The 20,155-nt window shown below is 40.5% G+C and overlaps 1 protein-coding gene across 3 annotated transcripts in view; it reads left to right on the forward strand.

The window, feature by feature from the left end:
* Nucleotides 1–17,326, forward strand: part of SOCS2 (suppressor of cytokine signaling 2) — a 36,234-nt gene extending 18,908 nt beyond the window's left edge. For all 3 annotated transcript variants that reach the window (XM_063927618.1, XM_063927617.1, XM_063927619.1), the window contains exon 3: nt 14,636–17,326. In XM_063927618.1, coding sequence (XP_063783688.1) covers nt 14,636–15,099 — 464 coding nt within the window. In that variant the 3' untranslated portion in view covers nt 15,100–17,326. The remainder of the gene's footprint in view (nt 1–14,635) is intronic.
* Nucleotides 17,327–20,155: the final 2,829 nt, after the last annotated feature.

The raw sequence follows: 20,155 nt of genomic DNA on the forward strand, positions 1-20,155 counted from the left end.
ATACAGGGTGATTAAAAAGTTGCAGAACACCCTTTTGTTTCAAAAAAACTGTGCAGGAAATGGGAAATACTCCAGTAAGGAATACTCAAGTAAGGCATGGGTGAGGTGGGCTATCTATTAGGGTCTGTACTGAACATGGGCACCATCTTGAAATCGGCCATCTTGAATCGAAGTCGGTTTTCCCATTTCCTGCAGTTTTTGAAACAATAGGGTGTACTGAGACTTTTGAATCGGCCTGTATTTCACTTGTGATTCTTTGAGGAGACCTGGAAAACGTGAACTACTGGGGAGTCCTTGAGGACCGAGTTTGGGAACCACTGGTCTAATAAACTACTAAGAGGCATATTTATCAAGTCTAGTCTCATGAAATTAGGCAGGAACTACAGTTTCTGTATGTATTTATCACCGCAATGTAACGGCTATGATGGCCAATCCCAGGATCGGGATCCTGGGATTTAGGGCCAAAAATGGCAGCGGTTCAATCCCGGGGATTGGAAGGTTCAATCCCGGGGATTGGAAGGTTCAATCCCGGGGATTTGAGGGATCAGCGTTGAGAGTCCACAGGACGCTCAGGTACTGCCCGGCTTTCTCCTTCTGGCTCCTCCGGCGCAGCATGAGGTCACGCTGCACCATCAGCCGAGCACTGAGGGAGTGCAGGAAGACATCCCCACTTGCCTGCCCTCGGTATACGGTCAGTAATGTGTGCGGGAAGGGGGGGCGTTCATGCACTTAAAAGCCAATCCCGGGACTGGCCATTTTTCAATCCCGATACCCGGGATTGAAAAAATGGCCCGGGATTGGCTTCCCTAGTAACAGCCTAATGCAGGAGATGTCACAGAAATCTCCTGCAAATGGCTAACTAGTACTGTAGATCAGTTATTATTCTCAAAGGTGATTGCAGTCTGATCCCTATGTGCCAAGATCCAAATAGCGTAGCTTTTCAGAACTTGATCCCAGAGGCTACAGCCATCCTCAGATGTAGCCGCTTTATGCCTCAGTCTCCGTTCAGCGCCAAACTGACTCTGTGCACATGCGCAGTGTCGGTCACTGTAGAAAGTTAGTACATAGCGGGAATAATGATTCTGCAATGAAGACTGAATAAAAATCATGGTACATCTGTGATAGAGTTTTTTTATCTATCTATCTATCTATCTATCTATCTATCTATCTATCTATCTCCGTGTAGAGGAAATTACATGCAGAAACTGGAACACGGCACTCACAGGTCTTCATACACATGCATTCAGCAGACTTGACAACAGCCGATTACACAGCAATGTAGTGATGTCAACGTTTCATTTAATGCTAAATTTCGTCAGGACAAGATCAATACACATAACAAGTGCTTACCTTAAATACCCAGACAAACAGACTGGTCCCGCCGCTGCACGAGCTGGTTCCGGACGGGAGCCGATGACGTCACCATCCAGCGACGCGCGCTCCCTAGCGTCGTTACCCACGGCAACCCGCCGAACACACAGACTCCGTGCTGCAGAAAGGACAAACATATCCCCATTAACTTGTGAATAATCCACATAAAATTACAGTGCATCAATGATATGGTCAACAGGCAATTACTAAATAGTAACTAATCAAAACAGGGCTACACTTTAGCAAGCCAGAGGGAACGGGTAGCAAACAGCAGATGATAAAAAACGTGCTTTCATCTTATTTAAGGTGCTTTTATAATTATAACCTATAGCAAGAAGAATGAATAGATACTAAACAATAACTAATCATACAGATCCTAATTAATGAATGCGATGTCATACAAGAAAACTTGTATAAATTAGAGGAAACAGCCCAAGTTATTCGACTCGTTAAGCCCATAGGGGGTAAGAGTCCGGAGCTCAAAAATCCAACGTGCCTCCTTACGGAGAAGGAGGGCACCCCGGTCGCCTCCCCGTATGTTAATAGGGACATGGTCAATGACCTTATGTCGTAAACTGGCTAGGGAATGCTTGGCCTCCCGGAAGTGGCGAGCTACCGGCTGTTCTTGGGGAGTTCCCTCTAAAGCAGAGCGAATGGCCTGACGATGCAATGTCATTCTTTCTCTGAACTGGCGAATGGTCTTGCCTATGTATAGCAAGCCACAAGGGCATTTGATATAATAAATTACATAGGTGCTTAAACAAGAAAGTACATGTCTAATACGAATTTTAACACCAGAATGTGGGTGATTGAAGGTTGGACCACATTCCATTGAACGGCACGTGGTGCAGCCTAAACATTTGTAGCAACCTGGCTGCCGAGCCAGGAAAGTCTTGGGTGTTGTAATATCCAAGTTGGAAATGTCATTCCTAACAAGAAGGTCACGAAGATTCCGGTTCCTCCTATAACTGGGCATTAATTTTGAATCCTTAAGGGATTTAAAGTCAGGGTCCGTGGTGATGATAGGCCACAGATTTTTGCCTATCTGCATATTCCGCTGGCTAAACGGATGAAACTCTTGGACAAAGGGGACTTTTTTATCCCCATTGGAATTAACCGGCTTAATGGTCAGAACTTCATCTCTTGATATTCCCAGGACCTGTTTTTTGATGGTCTTTAGATAAGTAATAGCATAGCCACGACTAACAAAGTCCCGTATCATAAAATCAATACGACGTTCAGCCTTCTCAAGAGTATCACAGGTCCGAATCGCCCGCAGGAATTGGGATTTGGGTAGGCTATGAGAAACAAAACTGGGATGTTGGCTATCTGCCCTCAGAACGGTGTTCCGGTCAGTCGGTTTCTTAAATAGATCAGTGACCAATTTCCCATTATGTAGGGATACTTCCACGTCCAGGTAGTACACTACTTTGTCACTGATGGTGTAAGTGAACTGTATGTTGGCATCCAAAGTATTAATGACCTCCATTGCCGCAGTGAATTCCTGGCTAGTACCAGACCAGATGATGAAAAGATCATCTATGTACCTAGTTAGGTACAAAATCTTGGTTTGCATCATGGGGTTCAACAAAAAAAGATCCTTATCGATATCACACATAAAAATGTTAGCCAGAGAAGGCCCCACACAAGATCCCATGGCACAGCCTCTTAGTTGGATATACCACTGCCGGTCAAATAAAAAATAATTCCTTGTTAAAGATAACTTAAGCAGGTCACAGAAAAAAAATAATGTCAGGGCCCCGATAGGCCAAATTACCTGTAAGAAACCTGCGGACAGCCTGTACCCCCCTGTCATGGGGGATATTGGTGTATAATGACACCACATCTATTGTACAAAGATGACAACCTTGTGGAAGTGTTGGTAACGTGACAAGTTTCCTAAGGAAGGTAGAGGAATCCTTCAGATAGGTCGGTTGATCTTGGATCAATTCTTGAAGGAAACTGTCCAAATACTGTGATATGATATAGTAAATGGAGTCACGAGCACTGATAATGGGGCGCCCAGGAGGATGAGTGGAGTCTTTGTGTAATTTTGGGATAGAATATATAACTGGTGTTTTAGGAAAATTGGTAATTAGTGCTTTGCAGACCTTCTCAGTGATAATATTGTTAGCTGCTTCCAATAGAATGGTGTCCAATTCCTTTTTGAATGTTGCTGTAGGATCTGATGTGAGTCGTCTGTAGACCTCTGTGTCATTCAATTGAGAACATCTCATTACGGTAATCGAGGTCTAACACGCCCCCGCCCTTGTCGGCTGGGCGGATAACAATGTCCGTATAATCTTGTAAATTCCTCAACGCTACTTGCTCAGATCTAGTGAGGTTATTTCTTGGAGTAGTGAAGCTATCGACTTCATCCATCACGCATTTGTTAAGGGTCCTTGTAAACACCTTAAGGGAATTATTAGAAGAGGCCGGGTCAAATGTTGACTTCGGTTTAAACCTTTGAATTTGAGACGATGGAAGCTGTACTGGTTGCTTATCAAAAAATTCTTTGAGACGTATTTGTCGTGTAAATTTATGTAAATCCACCGTCCGGGCAAATTTGTCAAACTTAGCTGAAGGAATGAAAGATAATCCTTTATTCAGGACACTCAATTCATCACTGGATAAAGTTCTTTTTGAAAGATTAAAAACTGTCCGTTTTTTCGCTACGCGCTTCTTGCTTGTAGATCCTATGCCATTGGCCCCCTCGCCTTGTTTTTTTGGTGGAGCCACGCGTTGAGCGTGGGTTCGAACCCCTAAAGGGGGTTTACCTGGGACCTTTGAGGGCTCACCATCCTGATCACTTTGTGATGATTGTGTACCAGACGTATCATTATTAATGCGGTCACGGTGTTGCCGCCATTTTGAGGATCTGAAGTGTTATGTTTATTGATCTTGTCCTGACGAAATTTAGCATTAAATGAAACGTTGACATCACTACATTGCTGTGTAATCGGCTGTTGTCAAGTCTGCTGAATGCATGTGTATGAAGACCTGTGAGTGCCGTGTTCCAGTTTCTGCATGTAATTTCCTCTACACGGGCACCTGGGCCTTATTTCCACTGTGGATTCGTTTGGAGTGCCAGTTCTTCATTTCACTATACATCTGGGGGAGATTGTGTAATCGTCCGTTTCTGCCAAGCGACGGATACTCTCACCATTTCCACATTGACAAGGCACCCTCAATTTAAACCACCAGGATACAGACTGTTGTTTTCTTCATTATTTTTTATTTTTTTGTTTTTCCTTCACTTGGAGTTTATGGAATACATCATATCATTGATATGGCAACGGGCATAGAGCAACCTCCACCAAAAAAACAAGGCGAGGGGGCAATGGCAAAGGATCTACAAGCAAGAAGCGCGTAGCGAAAAAACGGACATAGTTTTTAATCTTTCAAAAAGAACTTTATCCAGTGATGAATTGAGTGTCCTGAATAAAGGATCATCTTTCATTCCTTCAGCTAAGTTTGACAAATTTGCCTGGACGGTGGATTTACATAAATTTACACGACAAATACGTCTCAAAGAATTTTTTGATAAGCAACCAGTACAGCTTCCATCGTCTCAAATTCAAAGGTTTAAACCGAAGTCAACATTTGACCCGGCCTCTTCTAATAATTCCCTTAAGGTGTTTACAAGGACCCTTAACAAATGCGTGATGGATGAAGTCGATAGCTTCACTACTCCAAGAAATAACCTCACTAGATCTGAGCAAGTAGCGTTGAGGAATTTACAAGATTATACTGACATTGTTATCCGCCCAGCCGACAAGGGCGGGGGCGTGGTCGTGTTAGACCTCGATTATTACCGTAATGAGATGTTATCTCAATTGAATGACACAGAGGTCTACAGACGACTCACATCAGATCCTACAGCAACATTCAAAAAGGAATTGGACACCATTCTATTGGAAGCAGCTAACAACAATATTATCACTGAGAAGGTCTGCAAAGCACTAATTACCAATTATATATTCTATCCCAAAATTACACAAAGACTCCACTCATCCTCCTGGGCGCCCCATTATCAGTGCTCGTGACTCCATTTACTATATCATATCACAGTATTTGGACAGTTTCCTTCAAGAATTGATCCAAGATCAACCGACCTATCTGAAGGATTCCTCTACCTTCCTTAGGAAACTTGTCACGTTACCAACACTTCCACAAGGTTGTCATCTTTGTACAATAGATGTGGTGTCATTATACACCAATATCCCCCATGACAGGGGGGTACAGGCTGTCCGCAGGTTTCTTACAGGTAATTTGGCCTATCGGGGCCCTGACATTATTTTTTTTCTGTGACCTGCTTAAGTTATCTTTAACAAGGAATTATTTTTTATTTGACCGGCAGTGGTATATCCAACTAAGAGGCTGTGCCATGGGATCTTGTGTGGGGCCTTCTCTGGCTAACATTTTTATGTGTGATATCGATAAGGATCTTTTTTTGTTGAACCCCATGATGCAAACCAAGATTTTGTACCTAACTAGGTACATAGATGATCTTTTCATCATCTGGTCTGGTACTAGCCAGGAATTCACTGCGGCAATGGAGGTCATTAATACTTTGGATGCCAACATACAGTTCACTTACACCATCAGTGACAAAGTAGTGTACTACCTGGACGTGGAAGTATCCCTACATAATGGGAAATTGGTCACTGATCTATTTAAGAAACCGACTGACCGGAACACCGTTCTGAGGGCAGATAGCCAACATCCCAGTTTTGTTTCTCATAGCCTACCCAAATCCCAATTCCTGCGGGCGATTCGGACCTGTGATACTCTTGAGAAGGCTGAACGTCGTATTGATTTTATGATACGGGACTTTGTTAGTCGTGGCTATGCTATTACTTATCTAAAGACCATCAAAAAACAGGTCCTGGGAATATCAAGAGATGAAGTTCTGACCATTAAGCCGGTTAATTCCAATGGGGATAAAAAAGTCCCCTTTGTCCAAGAGTTCCATCCGTTTAGCCAGCGGAATATGCAGATAGGCAAAAATCTGTGGCCTATCATCACCACGGACCCTGACTTTTTAAATCCCTTAAGGATTCAAAATTAATGCCCAGTTATAGGAGGAACCGGAATCTTCGTGACCTTGTTAGGAATGACATTTCCAACTTGGATATTACAACACCCAAGACTTTCCTGGCTCGGCAGCCAGGTTGCTACAAATGTTTAGGCTGCACCACGTGCCGTTCAATGGAATGTGGTCCAACCTTCAATCACCCACATTCTGGTGTTAAAATTCGTATTAGACATGTACTTTCTTGTTTAAGCACCTATGTAATTTATTATATCAAATGCCCTTGTGGCTTGCTATACATAGGCAAGACCATTCGCCAGTTCAGAGAAAGAATGACATTGCATCGTCAGGCCATTCGCTCTGCTTTAGAGGGAACTCCCCAAGAACAGCCGGTAGCTCGCCACTTCCGGGAGGCCAAGCATTCCCTAGCCAGTTTACAACATAAGGTCATTGACCATGTCCCTATTAACATACGGGGAGGCGACCGGGGTGCCCTCCTTCTCCGTAAGGAGGCACGTTGGATTTTTGAGCTCCGGACTCTTACCCCCTATGGGCTTAACGAGTCGAATAACTTGGGCTGTTTCCTCTAATTTATACAAGTTTTCTTGTATGACATCGCATTCATTAATTAGGATCTGTATGATTAGTTATTGTTTAGTATCTATTCATTCTTCTTGCTATAGGTTATAATTATAAAAGCACCTTAAATAAGATGAAAGCACGTTTTTTATCATCTGCTGTTTGCTACCCGTTCCCTCTGGCTTGCTAAAGTGTAGCCCTGTTTTGATTAGTTACTATTTAGTAATTGCCTGTTGACCATATCATTGATGCACTGTAATTTTATGTGGATTATTCACAAGTTAATGGGGATATGTTTGTCCTTTCTGCAGCACGGAGTCTGTGTGTTCGGCGGGTTGCCGTGGTAACGACGCTAGGGAGCGCGCGTCGCTGGATGGTGACGTCATCGGCTCCCGTCCGGAACCAGCTCGTGCAGCGGCGGGACCAGTCTGTGTTTGTCTGGGTATTTAAGGTAAGCACTTGTTATGTTTATTAATCTTGTCCTGACGAAATTTAGCATTAAATGAAACGTTGACATCACTACATTGCTGTGTAATCGGCTGTTGTCAAGTCTGCTGAATGCATGTGTATGAAGACCTGTGAGTGCCGTGTTCCAGTTTCTGTATGTGTATGTATATATGTATATATATATATATATATATATATATATATATATATATATATATATATATATATATATATATATATATATATATATATATATATATATATATATATATATATATATATATATATATATATATATATATATTTATTATTATTTTATTTATAAAAATTAGGTCAACAGTCATTGGGTTGACCACTATTGGTCTACATGCATTAGGTCGACAGGAGGGTTTTTTTTTTTTTACTTTTTTTTGGTGTAGTTTTCTTCGTAAAGTGACGGGGAACCCCAATTAGTGCACCATGTCCACTCGCATGGCGAGCGAACTTCGGGCAAGGTGCCTTGCTCCGCTACCGCTGCGCTCTGCACAGGTTACCGTTCCCAATTGTAGTCCACGTGGACTACAAAGTATGAAAGTCCAAAAATGTAATTTAAAAAAAAACATGTCTACCCTTTGACCTGTCGACCTAGTGACCCTGTCGACCTATAGTGGTCGACCTAATGACCATATCCCAATTATATATTCCTATACAACAGTATTAGAACCTTGGTGGGACTCAAATCTTGTGGCAAAATCTCAGAAGAATCAACCGTTTTGGACAGTTGGGGGCCTTAAATTTGGTGCAATGAGTCTGTGCTCTAAATCATATTACATTTAATTATCCCTTTAACTAAGATACAGGGGGCCTATTCCATAAAATTATGTATAAACTGCAGGTTCCACATTTTCTGTATTGCTGTGTACTAATAGCCTAATGCAAAATGCTAATTAGCGCTTCAGCCCCCATTATTATTGATGGGGGTTTACGGTCTAACCCCTGTGTTCCAAGCTCCAATCAGTAGGTTTTCTGAGCTTTATTTTAAGTCTATGTAGGCATTTTTGCAGGAGGCTGATCTTAAAGTCCCCTTTCCATACCCTCCGCCCAGCTCTGGTCACTGACACTGTATACATGCGCAGTTAGGGAAGCCAATCCTGGGGCATTTTTTCAATCCCGGGATTCGGGATTGAAAAATGCTCAATCCCGGGATTGCAGTAGGGATCAGTGTAGGGAGCAGGGAGAGTATATGTGTTCGGCAGTGAGGGGTGGGTGTAGGGAGCATGAAGGGAGGGTGGGTGTAGGGAGCAGCAGCAGAGTGAGTGTAGGGAGCATGTAAGGAGCAGGAAGGGAGGGTGGGTGTAGGGAACAGCGGGACAGTGGGTATGTAGGGAGCATGTAAGGGTGGGTGTAGTGAGCAGGAAGGGAGAGTGGTTGTAGGGAGCAGCGGGAGGGTGGCTGTGTAGGGAGCAGGAAGGGAAGGTGGGTGTAGCGAGCAAGGAGGATTTCAGGAGCAGAGAGGGAGGGAGGATGTCTGGAGCAGAGAGGGAGTGTGGGTGTAGGTAGCGAATGCGATAACACTTACTAATTAATGGGCCGCGGGCACCAGCCATGGACACACACACACTGACCGTGCTGGCGGCATTTCAAATGTAGTGCTGGCCGCCAGCCAGTCAGAACTGGCAGTCAATCAGGAGCCGCGGCTGCTGCCGCTTCCCTGATTGGCTGCCAGTCTGCCAGCTCTGATTGGCTGGTGGCCGGCGCTACATTTGAAATGCCGCCAGCGAGGTCAGTGTGAGTGTAGAACTACTTGTGGCTGCTATATCTATATCGCTGACAGCCGGGCAGCGCTGTGCTGTAGTGCTCAGCGCTGTCCGGCAAAAATGCGCATGCGCACTCTAATCCCGTGCATCCCGGGATTGGAGGCTCCAATCCCGGGATTCAAATCCCGGCATTTTTGGGCCCAAATCCCGGGATCCCGCCGATCCCGGGATTGGCCTCCCTATGCGCAGTGTCAGATATTTATGGGGAGCCTTTTGAATAATGCAAGACTTCTGCGATATGCCTAGGATGTAACTCACAGGTACAGCAGTTTTTGCAGCCGCTGTCCCTTCTAGTTAATTTTACTATGCAGAGTACAGTTTAGGTAAAAATGAAAGTCCATCACAGTACGGACAGATAATAGTTATGGCACAGCTGCAATTATTTATACATAGGCATGGCGTTATTGTAGAAGCTAGCATGGCTTTTTATAACCAAACTAGCTACATTTTCATAACTGCTTTTATATCTTTAATACAACATTTGGCTCCAAGTCTGTGTTTTATTTTTAACTAAAAAAAAACATGCTTATCTGTTGAAACCTTTTTATTACATCGTGTTCTAATAAACTAGACTCTAATGGGGCAATAAATAGAAAAGGCTTGACTTAATGCAGTAGCCATTTTAAGTGGATGTGGAAATCAACAAACCAATTAGCCAATCTCTTCAGTGCATAGTAGGTCTCAAGCTATGTAACATAACATTTTTGCTATAATTGTACTGTAATCACATTTGTAATTATAAAGTACTGCAATTGCACACATCTGCATGTGAGCGCTTGTATTAATGCTAATTAATTGCTCGTTTCCTTTAATTATTTGCACTGATGCATAACGTTCTACATCTCTGTGTATCTGTAATCTATATGCCAAATCCTGCTTTTCTTAAAACCATGCAAATCGTTATCTATAATGTTGGTGTTATATTAACAGAAAAATAAATACATTTACTCCATGCACAGTGATGGTTAACTGTCTGGCATTTATATGCAGTTATGTTTAAAACCTAATATTTGTCATAAATATAACTGCTGACAAATGAATCACTTTCTTGAAGTAGTTCTCTTTGTAGGGAATTAGGATTTGAGAAGCAGGATTCTGCAAAGAAAAATGTTTGTCTGCTGTGAATACAGCATGCAAATGGATAGATAAATGAATAATTACTTTATTCAGTTACACTAATAAGCTGGCAATGAACATATTTTCACATTGTACAGCACCGTATTCATCTTATCGGTGACTTTGCAGTACAGGTTTTTGTGTGTCGAATCCTGCTTCCCATGTCCTAATTAGTCTCCCTGGTGACATTCTAATTGCTGGGTCAGACTACAGACAGTTCTGAATAGGGGAAGTGTAATTATGTCTACCCTGTATGTACATTTATATAATCATAAAAAAAAAAAAACTGTTCATGTCACATTAAGTAATGGTTTTTATTTTATTTCTTTGTTTAACGTACCCACTGCATGAAAATGAAAGTAAAATATACAGTATGCCAGTACAGGTTGCATAGCTGCAGTTCTGGGAATTGCTGAAGTATGACTACTGGTAATAGGTAAACAGTGTGTATATGTATATGTGTATATGTATATGTATGTATATATATATATATATATATATATATATATATATATATATATATATATATATATATATATATATATATATATATATATATATATATATATATATATATATATATATATATATATATATATATATGTGTGTGTGTTCATATACTGGTAGTCATGTGACTCCTTATAAAAGTCATTTTATATCAAGCTTTTAGGATCATTTTGCAGTTCTTAAAATTGTAATGTTCACATTACGAGTAGTTTTAAAATAAACCTACCCACAAACATGTCTGCAATATCTTTAGCAGTCTGTAAATGTGTATTTCTAGTTTGTTTTGCTTTGTACTACAAGTTGGTGTCTACATAATTGTATTACATTTTAAACTTGAAGCAGCAGATCTCTGATTTGCTAAGCTAGTTCTAAGAATTCTGTGAAGTGTTTAAAACATTCACCACGGAAGTAGTGTATAATCATACTGTTAAAGAGCCGTCTGCTTCAATGTATTAAGGTCGAGGTCATGTTTGCCCTTAGGAGAATCAAATGTCTGGAATTAGCTGGCAATACTTAGTACTGAGAGAATACACTATTAAAGGTGATCCTTTTTTTCCCCAAGCACTGCTGACACATAAAAGAGCTTTAAAGTCACTACCTGGAAGTCCAGGCCCTCATTCTTTGTAATTCATTTTCTTATTTTATTTGACGGTTGCATTTTGTGTAGATGATAAAGATTGGGTGTCTGCTATTTACAGGTTTATTGCTGCAATAAACTACCTGAACTTTGACTTGGTTTTAAATGTCATTTTTAAATTGTTTTCGAGGTATTAAGAAAATGTGTTTAGCAGTAATAAAGGCTGCGTAATAGTAGTAATCTACTGGAATTCTGGTACATACTTCGTTTTCATTTCTCTTTAAGCATGTAGAACAGGCACTGCAGTTTTCTTACAGTGACAATCAACCATCTGGTTACCTGCATTTGTACCAGTGGCATATCTAGAATGGCTGCAGGTTGTGCGGTGCACATGGGACCCTGGATCTCCTGCACCCATATATTTTTTAGTAATTGCCTCTCCGGAGTCCCGGGTCAGCAGCACAGCACAGCACAAATCATGGGGAAAATGGTGTGGCATTTATTTTCCCGGCCTTTTAGCTGATAGTGCGTGGCCATTTCATTAGCGATTTACTTCCCTGGAGACCTGCTCTTGTGCAGTAAATTCTGGCATGGCGCCAGGGTCTACTAGTGCTTGCTGAACGCTGCTGGCAAGTGAAAGGTGGTGCGCAGTTGGATACTGCACACGTGCCCCTTCATCTCTTTACAATGCCCCTGATTTGCAATGTAATTCTTGTAGTCACATGCATCTGAACTGAACAGGTTTCTCTATACCCATTATCAGGCTGATTGTGTTGGATGTATTGGCGAACACTTTTCAGTCTGGGAGCGGATATCTACTTACTACATTAATAAAGTGAGAATTTGGCTTTATATACTAATTAAAAATCTGTGCATTTGTATGTGAAAGCGCATCCCACCCACAGTTCTTGTGTCTGCAGGGCCACTATCATTTGTATCAGGGCTTACACCAGCCTCATTCTGGGTGCAAAAGAGTCCTCTGAAATAGACGTCCCATCTCCATCCGCACACTGAAGTTGTGGTAACGGTACTAAACAAATGCATTGGTTACTATCCAGGAACACCCATGTCAGATAGTGTTGTCTGCCAATAGATGGATCAATGCATATGCAGTAGCGATCTCAGTCCATGTGCTTTTGGTACATGCCGTAGAAAATGGAGATTTACATCCTATTCAACACACAAATCTGGGTCCCAATGTCCAAACAAAGTTTTAATTTGCTTATGTTAAGTATTCCTTCCTACAGTAAAATGTCATTGAGGCTAATACATTTGTTGTAATCTATACCTCTTTTAAATGAGACTGACTGTGGCCATTTTTCCAGTGAAATTTGTAGCTCTGCAGCCAATGCCGGGCCAACAGAGCGGTGGGTATAATGAAATGGGTGCACGGTGTGAGGATCCCCCTTGACCCAGGGGCCCCGTGTGCACCGCACACCTTACACCCATTATAAATACGCCAGTGATTATGACGACCGAAATCCCACAATTGGATACATTACATCACATGACTGCATGCCTAAGCTACTTCCAATTGTCAGCAAAACTCAATTGCAGAGATATAGCTGTATCACTCTACAACTGTAAACACTAGCATCATTCACAGGGACACTACTCACAAAAAGAAGCGCATCCCGCCTCGCTGATGAAAGTGCATCCGCCCCCCCTCGCGGACTGCAGCGCATCTCCCCCCCCCCCCCCCCCCCCCCCTGCCTCGCTGATGGCAGCACAGCCCCCCCCCCTCCTCACAGATAGCAGCTCATCCCCCGTTTCGCAGTCAGCAGCCCATCCCCCTCCTCCCTGACAGACATACACATTTCTGACCGAGAATAAAAATCAAACAATGTCCAGATTACTACATTACTCACCTGACATTCCTCACCAAAGACTACTGGTACAATGATGATCTGTTCAAAGAACATGAACAGGACTATTTTTCCTCTAGCCTGTATCTGTTTCTCCCTACATCTCGCGCAGAAATATTTTGTAGCAACTGGGACCATGTTATACCACTCTTTGGTGTGTAGTCATGCTCTGAAATATGCACGCCTTGGGTGGTTGAACACACTTGGCTTATGACATCATATATGTGTGCGCTTGAATAAAAATCACACTGAGTTGCTATTTGCACAATAAGCACATTGGTTTATTGCATCTAATCTTGACTGACTAATCCGTATTAAGAATAATAGACTCTAGCACCTGCACATTAATTTATTTATTTTTATTTATATTTTGAGTCAGTGACTGGGCACATGTTATAAAAATATATATATTGTGCTCGAAAGCCCTGACTCACTGACTCATCACTAATTCTCTTACTTCCCGCTATGTTAGGAAGCTGAAATTTAACATAGGTATTCTGCAGGTGGGACATAGGAAAACTACGTAATCTAGACAAAACGTGTAGGGTTTTTCTTCCTAACAAGAAGCTGGGAGAAGGAAGTTCTGTCAAAACACGAATACTGTTTTATCATGTTTAGAATTTTATATGAAAATAACTTAATAAATGCGTGAAACTGGAACACCTATTAGTTACCTATTACCTATTAGTATTTCAAATAGACCCTTAAGTAGTTATTTTCAGCTAAGAGGTGCGTGGTGACCCACAATTTCAGGTCTATTTAAACCTATCGCATTGGGTTGCTTTCTCACTATTGTGTGTGTGTGTGTATAAGAGAATGTCAGTCTTTGTTTGCGATTAACTCCGAAACCACTTAACTGATTATGATGCGGTTTTCACCACTGTGTAGGTAATTTCCCCAGGCAGGTTTTAGGCTAAGTAGGCTCACGATCGGTCGTCAGGGGGTAGCGGGCTGGGCTGTGCGGGGAGGGGTCCTCAGCAAGATGAGTAGAGCTAGGTACTGCAGCTAGTTAATGTCTACAGGTATTAAACACTTTTATTGACTATTGAACAATACTAACATTTGATTTAAAAGGTATACACTTAGTCTTGTAGAGTGAAACATACTCTGGTCTCCAATACAATGGGATTGCTTATATTAAAAATATGTAATATTTCTGTGAAATGTACAAAACTTTGTAATTATAACTTCTATTTAGCTCTTTCTTGTGTGGGGTGTGTTTTATTCTATTTATTTTAATCCAAAATGTTGCATTTGAAAATAACACTTTTTTTTTTTTTTTTTTTGTTTGTTTGTTTTTCTAAATAGAATGTGAAAATCTAATGTATTTTTTATGTAACAGGTTGGTACTGGGGACACATGACTGTCAATGAAGCTAAGGAACGATTGCAAGATGCACCAGAAGGCACTTTCCTTGTAAGAGACAGCTCCCACACAGACTACCTCTTGACCATCTCTGTTAAGACCTCTGCAGGGCCAACAAACCTACGCATTGAGTATCGAGAAGGGAAGTTCAGGTTGGACTCTGTTGTATGTGTACGCTCCAGACTGAAACAATTTGATAGTGTTGTCCATCTTATTGAGTATTATGTCCTACTGTCTAAAAACAAGAAAATTGAAACTGAGACTGAAAATGTTTCCAACAGGACCGTTCACCTCTGGCTTGTTAAGCCACTTTACACATCCACCCCATCCTTGCAGCACCTTTGTAGAATGGCTGTCAACAAATGTACAAATAAAATCCATGAACTGCCGTTACCAATGCGATTGAAGGAATATATAACTGAATACCGTTACCACGTGTAGACGTTTGTCTGCAACATGGGACAATTATACTGAAGGCATCTTCCAAATCCAGACAAATACTAAAAACTTTTGTCATTTCATTTCAAAGTGATTGTCTTAGAGAATTTGGATAATGTTGGGTACAGTATGTTTTATACATAAATATTTAGTGCACTGACTTTTATTCTCCCTTACCCAAATTAAATTTCATAACTCAAGAATCTGTAAATCCTTATAATCAAAATGGTATTTTATTTATTTTGTTTTATAAATTGTCACTGCCTAAGGAGACAAACATTTATAGTTGTCAACCAGCTATCCATGGTAGACAGACTAGAGCTCATGCTATTTTCACCACATGGTGCAGTGCTTGTTGATTTTGATCTAATAATATAGATACTCTATGGTAACTACATTGTGAGATTCCAGTGTTCTTACACGGTTTCCCCCATGGAGACAAATGATCTGTCATGTAGAAACATCAGATGACTGTTAAAATGTTATGTATGAACCCTTGGCAGTCTTTGCCACATTTCTTACCGTTGCCCATATTTGTCTAAATTATTTTTAAATTCTCTTACAGAAATTGCAATTTATGGGATCAAACTTTATTAATGGGGATCAAGAATATGGTCCTTTTGTCTTCTATATATTTTTTGTAAAACTGGAATATAGAGAAACTGCAACTCGAGTGCCTGGCATCTGAACTGCTTAGGAAACACTGTCTACCAAGAGTTAAGCTGCTCTGAAATGCAGAAGACCAGGATTGGACATGGCAGGAATTTGACAAGTACACTTGTACTGTAACTTATTCACTGGTGACATCCTAGAACACCAACAATGACCTCCCACAGGCTGTTCTTAACCATACAACTTCAGTATAGCTTTTTCCCTTTCATCCCTTGCACATCACCACATCTGCCCTTCAATAGATGGATATTAGGATGGGGAACATTGTGATTGCAAGCATATGACAAAATCATTGCACTCCATGCATAAGTGTATTGACGTTTGTGGACGTTAGAGGTACATGGTGATAAGGTTTTTAGTCTGAAGTCACTACTTTTGTCTTATGCTGGCACAAGCCTCAGTTATATCTATATATAGAGGAACAGCAGTATTAACATGCAATAGATGAGAAGTGGGAACTGTTGGGGTAAAGGATGCCAAGAAACCTTTAGTATGTTCATCCTGTGCCATGAATTCTCCCATAATTCTGCCATCACATGAAAGGTTCTCCTTTGGGTGCACAGGTTGCAGGCAGCAAAAAAAAAATGTTTTTAGAACTATCCAATAACTTGATTCATGATATAGTGGTGTTTGTTACTTCAGATTATGTCTGTGGGATTGTTTAAAATTAAACTGCAAGGCTAAAGCTGGGTATACACTATACAATTCTCTGACAGATAATCTGCCAGATCTGTCTGGTTAGAATGAAAGTCTGGTAATGGATGAGAGCAAATGACAATCTACCATTGGCTCTCAAACATTGGAAAATGGACAAAACCTTTCATTCAGACAAATTGGCTAAATCTGTGATTTAACCAATTTGTATGACACCGTTTTTTCATTGTTTGGGAGCAAATGGTCAGTTTGTCATTTGCTCTCATCCATTACCAGATTTTTATTCCAACCATCCAGATCTGGCAAATCAGATAATTGTATAGTGTATGCCCACCTTAAGGAAGAAGTTGAAGATATGCCAATTTATCTGGTCTCGCCACAAAATCTATTCTTTGTAGTGCTTAGTACTGTTAAGGTGGGATATTCCCATAATTAGAGGATAGCCTTTATGTGAAGTACGTTTGATATCTCAACTATATTCCCCATGGAGAATAGAACAATTTTTTTGCCAAATTGTGATGCAACTTTATATATCTCGGATCACAAAATGTAACGAACTATGCTGGTGACATTTGTTTAAGTATCCAGCGCATAGATCGTGCGAGGCTATTTTTACATCTGTAAGTGCAACCATTTCAAAGCTCTATAGTCTGTAGGCAACCGTTGCCTGTTATTTACATCATCATCATCATTTTAAGTTGAAGTGTAAAAGCTCTGAGGTATTGTATGACATTTTCTGTATTAAATGGTGGCTGCAATGTTGATTTAAATATTCTGCTCTACAAACTATATGGTGCTTAATCAATGAAAATATCTACAACCCCTTCTCCATAAACAAATGGGTGGATATGAGGTGCCCTAAATGGTGTTTAATTTCTTCTAATAATAAAACTGCTTTAAATTAGTTTCTGCCTGCCATTCTTTTAAATGAATGATTATGTGAATTGAATTCGGTCAGAAGACCGACAGCGAAATTATGACACACATCCCAGTAAGTATTTTCATCCTACCTCTAATTTTAACACTATACTTCCCTCCCAAAGCAGCCGAACCCTAACACTCCCCCTAGTGCTTAACCCTAACCCCCATACTTACCTCCGGATCCATAGGGATTCTGACCGTTGGGATCCCGCTGTCTGTCTTCCTAATATCTATAAAACCTTGTTTGCTTGCCAGTCTGGTCATATTCTGTGGCAGTGGTATATAGTTTTGACTGCAAGTTATTCTATTTTTTACTGGTAAACAGGCAACTAAAATTGTTAATAGGCTTATTGTGATTTAACACAAAACGCTGAGCTCCTCGTTTACAAGTGGCCTACTTCACATCCCTCTAAATCCATTTATTAACTCATTCATTTTTTGTGGATCAGAACCAATTTGTTCAAATGCATCTAGAAAATGTCAATGTTTTGACATTCTGGAATATTAGCAGTTACTTATAATGTCTACAATGTAGAATAGTATATATTGTATATGCTTTTACTGTACTGGTAGTGAATCTGCATTTAAAAAATAAAGTTTCACAACTGATTGTAGCTGGAAACTTTTGTCAATGAGGTGTTTTTTTTGTTTTGTTTTTTTTTTGTTAATTTTACTGCTCGCCTTCATACCCTCTTTCTTATACTTACAAATGTAGTTTTCCGCTCCCTTTACCTATAAGCAGCTCCTAGCTATACTGTAGTTCAATTGGTTAGGATGGCATAAACACCAGTCCAGCCTTCTCATAAATTTAAATTGTGTTTATCCAGAGGAAATCAAAATAAGTACGACAAATTATCCTCCGGGTAAAAATCCCTCCCAGATTTCCACAGTGACATTCCAAGAAAAATCGCAGCTCAATTTGTCACATAACCTTTTTATTATAGTCTAGTGAGAAGGCACATAATCCATTTTTAAATTGTTTGTTAATTTGCTAACAGCACTGTAGTCAGGAATACCACAGCATTACCATCCATATAGTAAATAACATCAATTGACCTCATAAAATGTTGGGTTACCTTTTTAAGGTTCGTTGTTTTGTTTTGTTTTTTCTTTCAAAAGTTTAATAATATTTAATCGCTGCGTAATTGAACCATTTCACTCTCTACTATAAAGGCTATTCAGTTGCTTACCTCTGAACCTTCTCTAGTTTGTCCATTCTTACAGTGAAATGTCCAAAGCTTTTAGTATAGTGATAATGGGTTTTGTTTTTTATTATTTAAATAAGGTTTATATATATATATATATATATATATATATATATATATATATATATGTATGTATGTATGTGTATATATATATATATGTGTATATATATATATATTTATTTATTTATTTTTTTTATTGAATTTAAACAAGCTTAAAATAAGAGGGGCCTTCCAAAACCTGGAGATGCACACTTTTGCCAAAGCTAGGGTATTAAGCACGTATCTCCTGAAAAAACCATTAAGTTGTTGGTCAGCTAGGGTACTTTATCCCACAAATCAGAAACCTGTGGGCAGGACCAGAGGAGAGGCCAAAGCATACCTACCACTGCTTAGCATTTGGAACACATAGCAGAATCCCTCGACGCAATAAAGTTGGAGTGAGTTACATCCAATACAATATGTATAATTGTACCTGCTGGAAACCTACAGACACCGTGGCCTCTCTGGTACTACCTAGCGCCAATTCCCAATCTGTATCCCTTACATAGACTATATCTGCTACCCAGTGATCCCAAAGCCTAGTCAGTGAGTCAGAGTGATCCAGTTATCCAACAGATAAGAGTATAGGAAAAGAAAACAGTCGCTTAGGGCCCAGGGTACATGGAAATTTCTTCTGAGCCTGTAAAGCTTGTCTTTGCTGTAAATAACAGAAAAAGTGCCTCCTAGGTAACTCAAATTCCAAGCTTAAATGAGAAAAGGGTTTAAAGTACCATCTTAATAGAGTTGCCCTATGGACACCACTCCCAAGCATTCCCAGATCAAATTCATCTGGAGGTTCTGCAACATCCTCAATTTTGCTGTCCATAGAGGAGCATCAGGGTCTAGGTTTAAAATAGAATTACCCAGCAGTATACTGACCAGGCGCCAAACCCGCTTGGCTTGGGAAATGAGAGGTAAATCCAAATTCACAACATGACCCCCCCCGAGAGGACCTGTAGGGGAGAGTGGACAAGTCTAGGCAACCAATAATATAGGTAAAACATCTGACTCCCCAACCTGCACCCACTCCTGGAGATGTGATAACTATGCTGCAAAATAGTATTTAAAATTTGAGTAGGAAAACTAGGCAATTGTGAACAATATAGGGGAGCTTAGGTTGTATAACCATTTTAATAAGATGTAGCTTTCCAGTTAGTGAATGCCTGCACCAGGCATATAATCTAGACTTTAGATATTCCAGTTGCGAGGAGCTGTTGAAAGTAATATAGTCAGAGGGTTCATTGGGAACCCAAATACCAAAGTACTTCACAGTAGTAACCCATTGGAGAGGTATAGAGGGTGAGGAGACCGAGGGGCAGTCCTCTTGTAGAGGAAGGATATGGGACTTAATCCAATTGATGGAAAGGCCGGAAAAGGGACAAATTGATTAATCACTTGTAAAAACAGAAAGTAGTGAGAATTGGGAGTCAGTATAAAAAAAGGAGGAGGTCATCAGCATAAAGAGCTACCCTGTCCTTTCTACCACCTTCTCAAAGCCCTTTTAATGGAGGAATGAGTACAAAGATTGTAATATCTTTCTGCAAGAATCATCTAACTCCAACTTCAAT

The sequence above is a fragment of the Pseudophryne corroboree genome, chromosome 6 (genome assembly GCF_028390025.1).
Source record: "Pseudophryne corroboree isolate aPseCor3 chromosome 6, aPseCor3.hap2, whole genome shotgun sequence".
Taxonomy (NCBI): Eukaryota; Metazoa; Chordata; class Amphibia; order Anura; family Myobatrachidae; genus Pseudophryne; species Pseudophryne corroboree.